Below are 17,593 nucleotides of genomic sequence, written 5' to 3' on the forward strand. Positions count from 1 at the left end.
AGAAAATTATTCGAATCTAGAATTTTCAATAGAAAATTATTTGAATCCCTGATTTTTCTATTTTCTATAGAAAATTATTCGAATCTTCTATAGAAAATTATTCGAATCTAGAATTTTTTATATAAAATTATTGAATCTAGAATTTTCTACATAAAATTATTCGAATCCCCCATTTTTCTATAAAAAAATTATTCAAATCCAGAATTTTCTACAGAAAATTATTCGAATCTAGAATTTTCTTCGGAAAATTATTCGAATCTCTGAATTTTCTATAGGAAATTATTCGAATCCCTGATTTTTCTATAGAAAATTATTTGAATCCCTGATTTTTCTATAGAAAATTATTCGAATGCCTGGATTTTCTAAAGAAATTTATTCGAATCCAAAATTTTCCTTAGCAAATTATTCAAATCCCTGGATTTTCTATAGAAAATTATTCGAATCCCTGGATTTTCAATAGAAAATTATTCGAATCCCTGGTTTTCAATAGAAAATTATTCGAATTCCTGGATTTTCAATAGAAAATTATTCGAATTCTTGAATTTTCTATTGATATTTCTATATTCGAATCTAAAATCTTCCATAGAAAATTATTCGAATCTCTGAATTTTCTACAGAAAATTATTCGAATCTCTGAATTTTCTATAGAAAATAATTCTAATTTAGAATTTTCTATAGAAAATTATTCGAATCTAGAATTTTCTATAGAAAATTATTCGAATCTCTGAATTTTCTATAGAAAATAATTCTAATTTAGAATTTTCTACAGAAAATTATTCGAATCTAGAATTTTGTATAGAAAATTATTCGAATCCCTAATTTTCTATAGAAATTTATTCGAATCTAAAATTTTCCGTAGAAAATTTTTCGAATCCCTGGATTTTCTATAGAAATTTATTCGAATCTAAAATCTTCCATAGAAAATTATTCGAATCTCTGAATTTTCTACAGAAAATTATTCGAATCTCTGAATTTTCTATAGAAAATAATTCTAATTTAGAATTTTCTATAGAAAATTATTCGAATCTAGAATTTTCTATAGAAAATTATTCGTATCCCTAGATTTTCAATAGAAAATTATTCGAATTCCTGGATTTTCTAAAGAAATTTATTCGAATCTAAAATTTTCCTTAGAAAATTATTCGAATCCCTGTATTTTCTATAGAAAATTATTCGAATCTCTGAATTTTCTATAGAAAATAATTCTACATTAGAATTTTCTACAGAAAATTATTCGAATCTAGAATTTTCTATAGAAAATTATTCGAATCCCTAATTTTCTATAGAAATTCATTCGAATCTAAAATTTTCCATAGAAAATAATTCGAATCTAGAATTTTCTGTAGAAAATTATTCGAATCTAGAATTTTCTATAGAATTTTCTATTGAAAATTATTTGAATCCCTGGATTTTCTATAGAAATTTATTCGAATCTAAAATTTTCCATAGAAAATTATTCGAATCTCTGAATTTTCTATAGAAAATAATTCGAATCTAGAATTTTCTACAGAAAATTATTTTAATCCCTAGATTTTCAATAGAAAATTATTCGAATCTAAAATTTTCTATAGAAAATTAGAAATTGGATTTTCTAAAGAAATTTATTCGAATCTAAAATTTTCCTTAGAAAATTATTTAAATACCTGTATTTTCCATAGAAAATTATTCGAATCTGTGATTTTTCTATTGAAAGAATCATATTTGTTTGTAACTACATTATAATTTGTTATAGGGTATTATAAAAATGCGGCTGCAATTATAATGATTATATAATGCTGCTTTAATGACCACATTATAATTATTTTGTGTTTTATTTCTAAACATTTTCCAAATAATTATAAAAAATTTAGAAAAACCGATGGTAGATAGTAAACTATTAAACTAGAAAATAAAGCTTTATAAAAGCCAGCTTTTATAACCATAAACTACACTAAGTCTTTAACAGTAGTGAAAGAGTGGTGAATACTAAGAAAAACTAGTAGTTTGTTTAAAAATGAATTCCCTTTACTCTACACTAATAGTGGCCCTAATGGCTGTGCTGAGTTTGGCTTTAACTCATGCCGAGGTAAATAAAAGTTTTGAAATATTTTTATTATATTTTTAATGTCTTTATATATTTTTTTTTTTCACTTTTCCAGAAAGTTATGCGTCCCAAATTCAAGGAAGTCAAAGTCTGGAGTGATGACAAACATGTCTCGCATACCATTACCATGGATGCCAGTGATCCTCATATCAATTATACCCTGAATGTTTTACAGGAACTTCAAAATGTCGATATTCACATAGAAGCTAGAATAACACAGAAAATTAATCCCAGCTACTTTTTAACTTTAAATACCACCATGAATTTATGTAACATACTCAATTTCAATTTGAAATCCCCCCTGGGTGCCTTGATTACTACGTTCCTTAAGGAATATGGTCATATATTGGAGAAATGTCCCATTGTTAAGGTGAGTTGACAGGGAAAAAATGAAAATATTATGTTATTTAGATGTTGTGTTTGTAAAATATGTAAGAGCCTTTAATTCTAGGGAACTTTTAAAATCTCTAAACCTTTAATGCGTAAATTACAGGGCAAATATTACATGCATAAGTTCTGGATACCCGAGGACACTACATTGGCCACCTTGCCCGAGGTTGATTTTGATGTTAACTTTATGGCTTATCTTGTGGATGCCAGCAAGCAGAGAACTATGATCATGAATGATCATTTCGCCGGTGAAGTGGTGGTACATGATGTCACCAATGTTAAGCCGGGACTATTGGCTTTGTTGCCCAAGGTGCCAGGTCGTTAAGATTTTAATGGAAGAGAATCAACATTTAAGAAGAGAAATTTGGACCATATTATTCCCGTTTCTTCAAATATCTTTCTTTCATTAGTTAATTCTTATAACCTGAATAATAAATACAATTGTTTAGCAATCAATTAAAGTATTAAAATTTAGTAAAATAAATTCAATTTAATTGCAATCGTACAAATTAACGACTCTATTATATTATTGATTTCAAGAGAACTTAGGGAGTAGGGTCTCAAATATATATTATTCGAACATGAACATTTTCCAAAGAAAATTATTCAAATTCAAAATTTTCCTAAGAAAATTATTCAAACATGAAAAAGTCTACAGAAAATTAATCGAACATGAACATTTTCTATAGCAAAATTGTTTAGACTTGAAAGTCTACAGAAAATTATTTGAATTTTCTTTTGAAAATTATTCGAATCTAGACTTTGCCTTAGAAAATTATTCGAACTTAAGAATTTTCTACAAAATATTATTCGAATCTAAAATTTTCTAACCATCAAAAATCTAGAATTTCCTATAGAAAATTATTCGAATCTTGAATATTCTGTAAAAATTTATTCGAACTAAGAATTTTCGAAAGAAAAATATTTGGATCTAGATCTTTCTAATGAAAATTATTCGAATCAAGAATTTACTAAAGAAAATTATTGGAATCTAGAATTCTCTAATGAAAATTATTCGCATCTAGACTTTTCTAATGAAAATTATTCGAACTGAAGAATTTTCAATGGAAAATTATTCGAATCTAGAACTGTCTAAAGAAAATTATTCGAATCTAGAATTTTCAATAGAAATTTTTTGGAATCTAAAATTTTCAATAGAAAATTATTCGAATCTAGAATTTTCAATAGAAAATTATTCGAATCTAGAATTTTCAATAGAAAATTATTCGAACTTAAGAATTTTCTATAGAAAATTATTCGAATCTTGAATTTTCTAATGAAAATTATTCGAATCACGAATTTTCTAAAGAAAATTATTGTAATCTAGAATTCTCTAATGAAAATTATTCGATCTTAAGAATTTTTAATGGAAAATTATTCGAATCTAGAACTCTCTAAAGAAAATTATTCGAATCTTGAATTTTCAATAGAAAATTAATAGAACTTAAGAATTTTCAATAGAAAATTATTCGAACTTAAGAATTTTCTATAGAAAATTATTCGAACTTAAGAATTTTCTATAGAAAATTATTCGAACTTAAGAATTTTCTGTAGAAAATTATTCGAACTTAAGAATTTTCTGTAGAAAATTATTTGAACTTAAGAATTTTTTATAGAAAATTATTCGAACTTAAGAATTTTTAATGGAAAATTATTCGAATCTAGACTCTCCAAAGAAAAGTATTCGAATCTTGAATTTTCTACAGAAAATTATTCGAACATAAGAATTTACTATAGAAAATTAATCGAACTTAAGAATATTCTATAGAAAATTCTTCGAACTTAAGAATTTTAATAGAAAATTCTTCGAACTTAAGAATTTTATATAGAAAATTATTCCAACTTAAGAATTTTCTATAGAAAATTCTTCGAACTTAAGAATTTTCTATAGCAAATTATTCGAACTTAAGAATTTTCTATAGAAAATTATTCGAACTTAAGAATTTTTTTTACAAAATTATTCAAATCTAGAATTTTCTATAGACAATAATTCGAATCTTGAATTTTCTATAGACAATAATTCGAATCTTGAATTTTCTGAAGAAAATTATTCAAATATTGAATTTTCTATAGAAAATTATTCGACTTTTTTATACAAAATTATTCGAATCTAGAATTTTCTATAGACAATAATTCGAATCTTGAATTTTCTATAGACAATAATTCGAATCTTGAATTTTCTGAAGAAAATTATTCAAATATTGAATTTTCTATAGAAAATTATTCGAAGCTTGAATTTTCTTTAGAAGAAAATTATTCGAACTAAGAAATTTCTATTGAAATCTAGAATATTCAATAGAAAATTAAGAACTTTCTATACAAAATTATTCGAATCTTGAATTTTCTATTGAAAATTATTCGAATCTTATTAAAAATTTTGTTTTCTATAGAAAATTATTCGAATCTAGAATTTTCTATAGCCAAATATTCGAAAATTATTCGAATATTGAATTTTCTATACAAAATTATTCGAATCTTGAATTTTCTATTGAATATTATTCGAATCTTATTGAAAATTATTATTTTCTATAGAAAATTATACGAATCTAGAATTTTCTATAGACAAATATTCGAAAATTATTCGAATATTGAATTTTCTAAAGAAAATTATTCGAGTCTTGAATTTTGTAAAGAAAATTATTCGAATCTTGAATTTTCTAAAGAAAATTATTCGAAATGAAAAATTTCTATTGAAAATTAGTCGAATCTAGAATTTTCTAAAGAAAATGATTCGAACATAAAAATATTTTAAAGACAATGATTCGAACTTAAGAATTTTCTATAGAAAATTATTCGAATCCAGAACTTTATAATGAATATTATTCGAACTTTATGATTTAATTGGATATTTAATTAAAAAATTATTCGAATCTTTAATTTTCTTTTAAAAATTATTCGATCATCAGAATTTTATACAGAAAATTATTCGAAACCAGAATTTTATATAGAATCCAGAATTTTCTATAGAAAATTATTGGAATCTAGAATTTTCTGTAGAAAATTAATCGAACTGAAGAATTTTCTATAGAAAATCATTCGAACTTAAGAATTTTCTATAGAAAATTCGTCGAATCTGGAATTTCGTAATAATTGTTTAAAGAAAATTTTTCGAACTTAAGAAAATTATTTGAACTTATGAATTTTCTTTCGAAAATTGTTGGAATCTTGAATTTTCTATAGAAAATTATTCGAATCTAGAATTTTTTTTAAAGAAAATTATTCAAACTTAAGAATTTTATATAAGAAAATTATTCGAATCTAGAATTTTCTATAAAAAATTATTCGAATCCAGATTTTTTGTAGAAAATGATTATTTTTTCTATTGAAAATTATTCGAACTTAGAATTATCTATACAAAATTTTATACAGAAAATATTTAGTTTGAAATGTTTTTTATGGAAATTTTTTAAAATTAAATATTTCTTATGGAATAAATTCCAGATAACTTTACTTACAAAAAATTGTTATACATTTTTTATATTCGGCTTAATTTAAGAATTTTTTACCATTTATGTTTTGAATCATTATTTTTATTATTATTTATTAGTCTTTATTCCCTCAAATCATCGTCATGCTCATAAATCTTCTCCTAACAAGTGACAGAATATGTATAATATCCTATTATCATAATCCTCCACCTTAAGAGATGCTATTTAATGAACATTTTAAACTACTCAAAATTCTTGAAATGTCAGCAAACAAACAAATTTCAAAACACCACCACTGTGTTTTGCATAATAATTTCTAAATAATTTTATATAAATCATATTAAATGCGTATACAAGAAATAAGAGTCTATAATTATATTTTATTGGTTTGTTTGTTTGTTTGTTTTCAATGGATTTTTAAAAAATAATTTAATTCTTTTATAGATTTAATGGTTTCTTAGAATTTGCTAAATTTTTTTCTAAATTATTAATATTTTTGAAGCATGTTTTTGTGTGTTATAATTTACGTATTAAATGACATTGATGTGATGTTGAAAAAGTGTCTAGAATTGAACAGGATTGTCAATTAAATTTGATGGATTTTGAAATTATGCGAATCATTTTTGATGAGTGGTAGAACATTTTGCAAGTGGATGTTATTAGAGCAAATTGAATGTTGAAGCTAAAAGTATTCAAAAAGTGGAATAAATAATTACATATATTAGAAAAAACCTACTACTTCCGCCTTATGAGTTTCTTATAACAATTTTAATAAAATGTCAGCATGACAATGTAATCAGTTGTCAATCGTACTGGCAAAGTAATGCTTTCCATCAGCTAACATTTCATAAAAACAATGTAATTTACAGTTGTTTCAGGGTAAATTTTGGATGTTTAATTAAACAAATTCTAAACTACTTTAATTATATTTTTATTAAAAAAAAAACTGCTCATGTTCAAATCTAGAATTTTCTATAAAAAATTATTGGAATCTTCTATAAACAATTATTCAAATCTAGAATTTTCTATGGAAAATTATTGGAATCTAGAATTTTCTATAAACAATTCTAAAAAAAAAAATTATTTGAATTCTATAGAAAATTATTCGAATATAGAATTTTCTATAAAAAATTATTAAACTTCGGATAACTTTCTTTAGAAAATTCTAGATTCGAAAAATTTTCTATAGAAAATTCGTAAGTTCGAATAAATTTCTATAAACATTTTTTATATTTGAATAATTTTCTTTAGAAAATTCTTAAATTCGAATAATTTTCTATAGAAAATTCTAAAGTTTGAATAACATTCTACAGAAAATTTTTAATTTCGAATAATTATCTATAGAAAATAGAAAATTCTTAAGTTCGAGTAATTTTCTATGAAAAACTCTAGAGATTCCAATAATTTTTTAATGCTCGAATAATTTTCACTAGAAAAATCTATATTCGAATAATTTTCTATAGAAAATTCTTTTAGTTCGAATAATCTCCTATAGGAAATTTTTAAGTTCGAATAAATTTTTATAGAAAATTCTAGATTCGCAAAATTTTCTCTAGAAAATTCTCAAGTTCATTTAATTGTTTGTAGAAAATTCTTAAGTTCGAATAATTTTCTATAGAAAATTCAAGATTCGAATAATTTTCTTTGGAAAATTCAAGATTCGAATAATTTTCTTTAGAGAGCTCTAGATTCGAATAATTTTCCATTAAAAATTCTTAAGATCGATTAATTTTCATTAGAGAATTCTGGATACCAACAATTTTCTTTAGAAAATTCGTGATTCGAATAATTTTCATTAGAAAATTCAAGATTCGAATAATTTTCTATAGAAAATTCTTAAGTTCGAATATTTTTCTATAGAAAATTCTTAAGTTCGAATAATTTTCTATTGAAAATTCTAGATTCGAATAATTTTCTATAGAAAAATATTCGAACTTAAGAATTTTCTATAGAAAATTATTCGAACTAAGAATTTTCGAAAGAAAAATATTTGGATCCAGATCTTTCTAATGAAAATTATTCGAATAAAGAATTTACTAAAGAAAATTATTGGAATCTTAAATTTTCTAATGAAAATTATTCGAATCACGAATTTTCTAAAGAAAATTGTTGGTATCCAGAATTCTCTAATGAAAATTAATCGATCTTAAGAATTTTTAATGGAAAATTATTCGAATCTAGAGCTCTCTAAAGAAAATTATTCGAATCTTGAATTTTCCAAAGAAAATTTTCTATAGAAAATTCTTAAGTTCGAATAATTTTCTATAGAAAATTCTTAAGTTCGAATAATTTTCTATAGAAAATTCTTAAGTTGGAATAATTTTCTATAGAAAATTCTTAAGTTCGAATAATTTTCTATTGAAAATTCTTAAGTTCGAATAATTTTCTATAGAAAATTCATAAGTTCGAATAATTTTCTGTAGAAAATTCAAGTTTCGAATAATTTTCTATAGAAAATTCAAGATTCGAATAATTTTCTATAGAAAATTCCTAAGTTCGAATAATTTTCTATAGAAAATTCCTAAGTTCGAATAATTTTCTATAGAAAATTCAAGATTCGAATAATTTTCTTTGGAAAATTCAAGATTCGAATAATTTTCATTAGAAAAGTCTAGATTCAAATAATTTCCATTAAAAATTCTTAAGATCGAATAATTTTCATTACAGAATTCTGGATTCCAATAATTTTCTTTAGAAAATTCGTGATTCGAATAATTTTCATTAGAAAATTCAATATTCGAATAATTTTCTATAGAAAATTCTTAAGTTCGAATAATTTTCTATTGAAAATTCATAAGTTCGAATAATTTTCTATAGAAAATTCATAAGTTCGAATAATTTTCTATAGAAAATTCTTAAGTTCGAATAATTTTCTATAGAAAATTCTTAAGTTCGAATAATTTTCTATAGAAAATTCATAAGTTCGAATAATTTTCTATAGAAAATTCTTAAGTTCGAATAATTTTCTATAGAAAATTCTTAAGTTCGAATAATTTGCTATAGAAAATTCTTAAGTTCGAATAATTTTCTTTAAAAGTTCGAATAATTTTCTATAGAAAATTCATAAGTTCGAATAATTTTCTATAGAAAATTCATAATTTCGAATAATTTTCTATAGAAAATTCATAATTTCGAATAATTTTCTATAGAAAATTCATAAGTTCGAATAATTTTCTATAGAAAATTCTTAAGTTCGAATAATTTTCTTTAAAAAATTCTTAAGTTCGAATAATTTTCTATAGAAAATTCTTAAGTTCGAATAATTTTCTATAGAAAATTCTTAAGTTCGAATAATTTTCTATAGAAAATTCTTAAGTTCGAATAATTTTCTATAGAAAATTCTTAAGTTCGAATAATTTTCTATAGAAAATTCTTAAGTTCGAATAATTTTCTATAGAAAATTCTTAAGTTCGAATAATTTTCTATAGAAAATTCTTAAGTTCGAATAATTTTCTATAGAAAATTCTTAAGTTCGAATAATTTTCTATTGAAAATTCTTAAGTTCGAATAATTTTCTATAGAATATTCTTAAGTTCGAATAATTTTCTATAGAAAATTCTTAAGTTCGAATAATTTTCTATAGAAAATTCTTAAGTTCGAATAATTTTCTATAGAAAATTCTTAAGTTCGAATAATTTTTTATAGAAAATTCTTAAGTTCGAATATTTTTTTATAGAAAATTCTAGATTTTCTTTGGAAAGTTTTAAATTGGAAAATGTTTCTATAGAAAATTCTAGATTCGAATTATTTCCTATAGTTAATTCTTATGTTCAAATAATTTTCTATTGAAAATTCATAATTTCGAATAATATTCTTAAGTTCGAATACGTTGCTATAGGAAATTCTAAGTTCGAATAATTATTTTTAGAAAATACTTTGTTACACATTTTGGTTCACAACATTCTTTCTATTGAAGCAATTTTGCTGATTTTTTCTACCAATTTGGCTAGCTCTATGATAAATATTCTGCTCGTTTCTTATTAGTTTAGGTTTTTAAATTTGCACGTGAGAGTGATTTACACAAACTGGGTTGTTTAAATTTGTATATTAATTGATTAAATTGATTTTAATGTATTTTTTCAGTTGTTTGTCATTAAAATAATTACCAAAGTTTAATTGTAGTTAATTAAGTATTAAATAAAGGTACCAGAAGTATCTCGAAAAAGTTTTGTAATTCAAAATTTCCAGCTGGGGTTTGTACAAACAATTTGTATGTTTTTACTTCTTTTGATATTTGCAAATATCTTGCTTTTAAACACATAAACGAATTGAAATCAAATGAAAAAGAGCGGCTTAAAGTCGTTTGAAATTGAAGCTAAATTCACACTAACTCACTTTAGAGGCAATTGCAAATAAATTAAGAATGAATGATTTAAACAAACAAGACTATTAAAGATTTGTTGTTTGGTGGACGGAACATTTAACATTTCAATTCATGCTGCTTATTTTATTTGTATTAAAGTATTAACAATTAACAAAAAAAAATTAAATTGTTCAAAGTGTTTAAAGAAGGCCATATGTGTTGCTATTAATATAAATTCAATCAAAATATCTATAGAAATTTTGTACAAAGTTCTAAAAGCACTGAAAGAAATTCTAAAAAACAAAAGCGAATTTTACAAAGAATAGAGATAAAATTAAGGTTTGAAGCAGAGGTTTAGAAACAATTTTCAATAGAAAATTATTGGAATCTCGAATAGATATTTGGTAAACCATGTTCTCTTTATGCCGAGCCCCGGTTTAAAGTAAAGCTATTGAAGTAAACGGTGTTTAAAAAATCCATTTCTCTTAGTGCATTTGTCGCAAGGCACATGTTTGCAAAAATTTCGTATTCACTGCTGCACATGCAAACATTTTTAATGGCGTCAATGATGGCTTGTAAAAAATATTATATGGGCCTCACCCTTACCGCAATAGCAACCAAGCGACCGACCGGCTTGTATAAATATTGATGACATTAATTTTTTGTCGTTATTATTGTATGTATATATTTCCCATACAGGGCCATATGCCCTCTACTAACATGATTGATTTTAATACTCCAATTTATGCAATTTTCGTAACAATTTTGTTTCTTTTTTTATTTTTGTATTTCCATTTATATTGAGATATTTATTTTTGTTTTATTTAAGCAAAAAAAAAAAAGAGGTTTTTTATTTCAATTCTTTCTTTTTTTTTGTATTTGTGTATTCATTTGTTGAAGTTAAATTTGTTATATAAAAATGTTAATTTCATTTTATGCACATCATTTCAATTATCGACATTTTAACGCAAAAATAAAATAAAATAAAAAAATAATATCGCTCGTCAGCAACAGTCCAAACAGTCTTTAGCAGCAGCACCTGCCACCAGTTACTGTGACTTTTATTGAATTTTTTTTTATATATTTGATATAAAAAAGACAAAAAATTAACCAATGTTCATATACAAACATATATAGAGACAGACAAATATACAATTCAATATTGAGCTATGTGAATAAGTATTAAGGAAAAAGGTTTTTTAAACTGTCGCTATAAATAAAACATTATTTTAAGGTTTCTTAAAAATATCACAATTTAAACAAAATTGCGAAAGTCACCAAACAATCATAGAGTTTGCCTTTAATAAATTAAAAACTAAATTTATTTTTGTCATATTTCCAGCACCTTTGGTCTTAAATTAGATTATATTCATATAGATTTATATTGAGACTTAGGAATTCTAATTTATTTAAGGCCCCGCCAAGTGTTAATAAATTTTATTCTTATGAAATTCCAAGTAATTCCGTGTGTTAGTGTAAATCACTCTAATGAGTAAAATACAAAACCGACATTAATGATATTAGCCAAGAATATTTACTATAGTCCTAAGTAGTTTGGTATTGAAATTCAGCAAAATCGTTTCATTAGAAAGAAAGTTATGGATCAAAATGTGAAACCACCTCGAACAAATTTAGGATTTTAAACGTAAACAGTTCTAAACATTGTTACCGTTGCTTGATTAATGTCATAACTAGTATATAAGTTAGGTGTGTTGTTGTAATTTTAATTGTTGTTGTTGTTTTTTATACTAAATGTAAGAAAAAACTACAACAATGCAAAATGCTTGCAAATGTTTATAAATCTGTTAGTGTAAATCACTATATCATTCAAAATACATAACAAAAAGGAAAGAGATTCATTTATAATATTTATCATAGTCCTAAGTAGTTCGCTATTGAAAATCAGCAAAATCGTTTCAGTAGAAAGAAAGTTATGGATCAAAATGTGAAACCACCTCGAACAAATTTAGGATTTTTAACGAAAACAGTTCCCACTATTGCTACTGTTGCTTGATTAATGTTATAACAAGTATGAAGTTTGAGCATGTTGTTGTAATTTTATTTGTTGTTGTTGGTTTTGTAGTAAATTTACGATAAAACAACCATAACCAAAAAAGTTTGCAAATGTTTATAAATCTGTTAGTGTAAATCACTCTCTCATTCAAAATCACTAACCAAAAGAAAAGAAATTCTTGCAAAATATTTATCATAGTCCTAAGCAGTTCGGTATTAAAAATCAACCAAATCGCTTTAGTAGATAAAAAGTTATGGACACTAAGGTGAAGCAACCTAGAACAAATTTGAGATTTTTAATGAAAAACAGATCTCAACATAGTTGCTGTTCAGTTCTAGTTCAGTTCTAGTTCAGTACTAGTTCAGTTCTAGTTCAGTTCTAGTTCAGTTCTAGTTCAGTTCTACTTAGTTCAGTTCTAGTTCAGTTCTAGTTCAGTTCTAGTTCAGTTCTAGTTCAGTTCTAGTTCAGTTCTAGTTCAGTTCTAGTTCAGTTCTAGTTCAGTTCTAGTTCAGTTCTAGTTCAGTTCTAGTTCAGTTCTAGTTCAGTTCTAGTTCAGTTCTAGTTCAGTTCTAGTTCAGTTCTAGTTCAGTTCTAGTTCAGTTCTAGTTCAGTTCTAGTTCAGTTCTAGTTCAGTTCTAGTTCAGTTCTAGTTCAGTTCTAGTTCAGGATTAGTTGTAGTTCGCTATTGAAAATCAGCTAAATTGTTTCAGTTGAAAGAAAGTTATGGACAAAATTGTGAAACAACCTTGAACAAATTTGAGATTTTTTATGAAAACAGTTCCCACTATTGCTACTGTTGCTTGATTAATGTTATAACAAGTATGAAGTTTGAGCATGTTGTTGTAATTTTATTTGTTGTTGTTGGTTTTGTAGTAAATTTACGATAAAACAACCATAACCAAAAAAGTTTGCAAATGTTTATAAATCTGTTAGTGTAAATCACTCTCTCATTCAAAATCACTAACCAAAAGAAAAGAAATTCTTGCAAAATATTTATCATAGTCCTAAGCAGTTCGGTATTAAAAATCAACCAAATCGCTTTAGTAGATAAAAAGTTATGGACACTAAGGTGAAGCAACCTAGAACAAATTTGAGATTTTTAATGAAAAACAGATCTCAACATAGTTGCTGTTCAGTTCTAGTTCAGTACTAGTTCAGTTCTAGTTCAGTTCTAGTTCAGTTCTAGTTCAGTTCTAGTTCAGTTCTAGTTCAGTTCTAGTTCAGTTCTAGTTCAGTTCTAGTTCAGTTCTAGTTCAGTTCTAGTTCAGTTCTAGTTCAGTTCTAGTTCAGTTCTAGTTCAGTTCTAGTTCAGTTCTAGTTCAGTTCTAGTTCAGTTCTAGTTCAGTTCTAGTTCAGTTCTAGTTCAGTTCTAGTTCAGTTCTAGTTCAGTTCTAGTTCAGTTCTAGTTCAGTTCTAGTTCAGTTCTAGTTCAGTTCTAGTTCAGTTCTAGTTCAGTTCTAGTTCAGTTCTAGTTCAGTTCTAGTTCAGTTCTAGTTCAGTTCTAGTTCAGTTCTAGTTCAGTTCTAGTTCAGTTCTAGTTCAGTTCTAGTTCAGTTCTAGTTCAGTTCTAGTTCAGTTCTAGTTCAGTTCTAGTTCAGTTCTAGTTCAGTTCTAGTTCAGTTCTAGTTCAGTTCTAGTTCAGTTCTAGTTCAGTTCTAGTTCAGTTCTAGTTCAGTTCTAGTTCAGTTCTAGTTCAGTTCTAGTTCAGTTCTAGTTCAGTTCTAGTTCAGTTCTAGTTCAGTTCTAGTTCAGTTCTAGTTCAGTTCTAGTTCAGTTCTAGTTCAGTTCTAGTTCAGTTCTAGTTCAGTTCTAGTTCAGTTCTAGTTCAGTTCTAGTTCAGTTCTAGTTCAGTTCTAGTTCAGTTCTAGTTCAGTTCTAGTTCAGTTCTAGTTCAGTTCTAGTTCAGTTCTAGTTCAGTTCTAGTTCAGTTCTAGTTCAGTTCTAGTTCAGTTCTAGTTCAGTTCTAGTTCAGTTCTAGTTCAGTTCTAGTTCAGTTCTAGTTCAGTTCTAGTTCAGTTCTAGTTCAGTTCTAGTTCAGTTCTAGTTCAGTTCTAGTTCAGTTCTACTTCAGTTCTAGTTCAGTTCTAGTTCAGTTCTAGTTCAGTTCTAGTTCAGTTCTAGTTCAGTTCTAGTTCAGTTCTAGTTCAGTTCTAGTTCAGTTCTAGATCAGTTCTAGTTCAGTTCTAGTTCAGTTCTAGTTCAGTTCTAGTTCAGTTCTAGTTCAGTTCTAGTTCAGTTCTAGTTCAGTTCTAGTTCAGTTCTAGTTCAGTTCTAGTTCAGTTCTAGTTCAGTTCTAGTTCAGTTCTAGTTCAGTTCTAGTTCAGTTCTAGTTCAGTTCTAGTTCAGTTCTAGTTCAGTTCTAGTTCAGTTCTAGTTCAGTTCTAGTTCAGTTCTAGTTCAGTTCTAGTTCAGTTCTAGTTCAGTTCTAGTTCAGTTCTAGTTCAGTTCTAGTTCAGTTCTAGTTCAGTTCTAGTTCAGTTCTAGTTCAGTTCTAGTTCAGTTCTAGGTCAGTTCTAGTTCAGTTCTAGTTCAGTTCTAGTTCAGTTCTAGTTCAGTTCTAGTTCAGTTCTAGTACAGTTCTAGTTCAGTTCTAGTTCAGTTCTAGTTCAGTTCTAGTTCAGTTCTAGTTCAGTTCTAGTTCAGTTCTAGTTCAGTTCTAGTTCAGTTCTAGTTCAGTTCTAGTTCAGTTCTAGTTCAGTTCTAGTTCAGTTCTAGTTCAGTTCTAGTTTTGTTCTAGTTCTGTTCTAGTTTTGTTCTAGTTCTGTTCTAGTTCAGTTCTAGTTCAGTTCTAGTTCCGTTCTAGTTCCGTTCTAGCTCAGTTCTAGTTCAGTTCTAGTTCAGTTCTAGTTCAGTTCTAGTTCAGTTCTAGTTCAGTTCTAGTTCAGTTCTAGTTCAGTTCTACTTCAGTTCTAGTTCAGTTCTAGTTCAGTTCTAGTTCAGTTCTAGTTCAGTTCTAGTTCAGTTCTAGTTCAGTTCTAGTTCAGTTCTAGATCAGTTCTAGTTCAGTTCTAGTTCAGTTCTAGTTCAGTTCTAGTTCAGTTCTAGTTCAGTTCTAGTTCAGTTCTAGTTCAGTTCTAGTTCAGTTCTAGTTCAGTTCTAGTTCAGTTCTAGTTCAGTTCTAGTTCAGTTCTAGTTCAGTTCTAGTTCAGTTCTAGTTCAGTTCTAGTTCAGTTCTAGTTCAGTTCTAGTTCAGTTCTAGTTCAGTTCTAGTTCAGTTCTAGTTCAGTTCTAGTTCAGTTCTAGTTCAGTTCTAGTTCAGTTCTAGTTCAGTTCTAGTTCAGTTCTAGTTCAGTTCTAGTTCAGTTCTAGTTCAGTTCTAGTTCAGTTCTAGTTCAGTTCTAGGTCAGTTATAGTTCAGTTCTAGTTCAGTTCTAGATCAGTTCTAGTTCAGTTCTAGTTCAGTTCTAGTTCAGTTCTAGTTCAGTTCTAGTTCAGTTCTAGTTCAGTTCTAGTTCAGTTCTAGTTCAGTTCTAGTTCAGTTCTAGTTCAGTTCTAGTTCAGTTCTAGTTCAGTTCTAGTTCAGTTCTAGTTCAGTTCTAGTTCAGTTCTAGTTCAGTTCTAGTTCAGTTCTAGTTCAGTTCTAGTTCAGTTCTAGTTCAGTTCTAGTTCAGTTCTAGTTCAGTTCTAGTTCAGTTCTAGTTCAGTTCAGTTCTAGTTCAGTTCTAGTTCAGTTCTAGTTTTGTTCTAGTTCTGTTCTAGTTTTGTTCTAGTTCTGTTCTAGTTCAGTTCTAGTTCAGTTCTAGTTCCGTTCTAGTTCCGTTCTAGCTCAGTTCTAGTTCAGGTTCCAGTTTCACTAGTAGAGTATTCAAGATTGTAACTTGTGTTATTCTGCTTTCTTAAGATGACTAAAGGCTATTTAAATTCATTAAACAAATATGCCCTCAAACTTTAAACAAAATATTCCACTATAAATATTAAATATAACAAACGTAAGTTTCTTTATTTGAATTCATCACCCACAGCTAGTTTTTAATATATAATTTTGTATACGTTAAATAAATATTTCAAATTTCATTGATTAATCAAAGTTGTTTTATGCTAAAAATTAATGCACACAAATTATTTTAATAAAACAATAAATGTGTTTTAAAAAAACAAACAAATTGTTAATGTTTTTTTGTGAGTATCTTTCAATTTCAATAATAAATTGTAAATAATGAAATTCTTATTATGTTTTATAAAACAAGTAAGAAAGTATAGTTGGTCAAGCCCGACTATTATAATACCCTACACTGAATATGAGCAAATCATTATTCTATTAAAATTTCAATCGGACGGACGGACGGACATCGTTATATCAACTCAGAAAGTGATTTTGTGGCTACCAGTATACTTTAAGGTGGGTGTTAGGGGGATAATCCTGATCACCGAAACGTGAGCGTACACGATCTGAAAATAACTAATGCTGTTATTTGGATTGTTTGTTTAAATTTTATGATTAACTAAGAAGCTGCTTTAATATATTGAGTAGCAGTTATTGAATACTCAATCTGAAAGTACTGAGTATTACCCAGTAATTACATACAGTGAGCCCCAAAAGTGAGTAAACACCAGCGAATTTTTGGATTTTTTTAAAATCATGAAAATCATTATAGTCCTACTTAAATCTTTTTTTTTACAACAGAATCAATAATTCAATCCATTCTCCAACAAACCGAAACTTTTAAATTTTAATCGATAGATAAATTTTAGGATTTTCATTATCTTAAAAAAAATCATATAATTTTTTGTGTATACTCACTTTTGAGGCTCACTGTATGTCCAAAATGTTGCTCACTATTCTGTTTATACGTTGTACTATAATTTTAACAAAACTGACAATTTTCATCCATCACCTAACCATACCCCACCCTTCCAAATTTAACTTCATTAACTTCAATCATAATTTTCATTAAACAAAAACGTCCATTCATAATTTTTGCGCACACAAAAAAAAAGAAATCATTCGTCAATTTATGTAAATTATAGCAAAAAGGACAAGAAAAAAAATTGCTATAATTTTCATAAACTTTTCTGCAAACATTTTCCATTCATTATGAATTTATATGTAAATTATTTTTATTTATTATTATTATTTATATTTATACATATTTATACATAATTTGTTTTTTTGTTACAAGTTAAATTGATTGAAATACAATAATTGTGGTCACAATTATTTTACACAATTTCTAATAAAATTATGGTCGTAATACAAAATAACTGAAAACCACCAATAACAGACAAAAACAGCTATAAACTCGTGCAATTTAAAAATTCAAAAAAAAAAAAACAGAAATGGTTATAAATAAATAAGGACAATTTAAATTGATACCTGTTACAATGACAGCAAAACAAATTGATAAATAAAAATAAAATTCAATCAAGTGACAATG

General features: G+C 26.1%; 2 protein-coding genes across 2 annotated transcripts in view; one reads left to right on the forward strand and one right to left on the reverse strand.

Annotated features, from left to right (window-relative positions):
- LOC135955983 (alanine--glyoxylate aminotransferase 2, mitochondrial) overlaps window positions 1-17,593 on the reverse strand; it is a 382,980-nt gene that overhangs the window by 221,894 nt on the left and 143,493 nt on the right. The window lies entirely within an intron of this gene.
- LOC135955709 (uncharacterized) lies at window positions 1,994-2,798 on the forward strand. The gene is made up of 3 exons (XM_065506067.1): window positions 1,994-2,065; window positions 2,133-2,453; window positions 2,577-2,798. The coding sequence occupies exons 1-3, from the start codon at window positions 1,994-1,996 to the stop codon at window positions 2,796-2,798; spliced, it is 615 nt and encodes a 204-aa protein (XP_065362139.1).

The sequence above is a fragment of the Calliphora vicina genome, chromosome 3 (genome assembly GCF_958450345.1).
Source record: "Calliphora vicina chromosome 3, idCalVici1.1, whole genome shotgun sequence".
NCBI classification, from domain to species: domain Eukaryota; kingdom Metazoa; phylum Arthropoda; class Insecta; order Diptera; family Calliphoridae; genus Calliphora; species Calliphora vicina.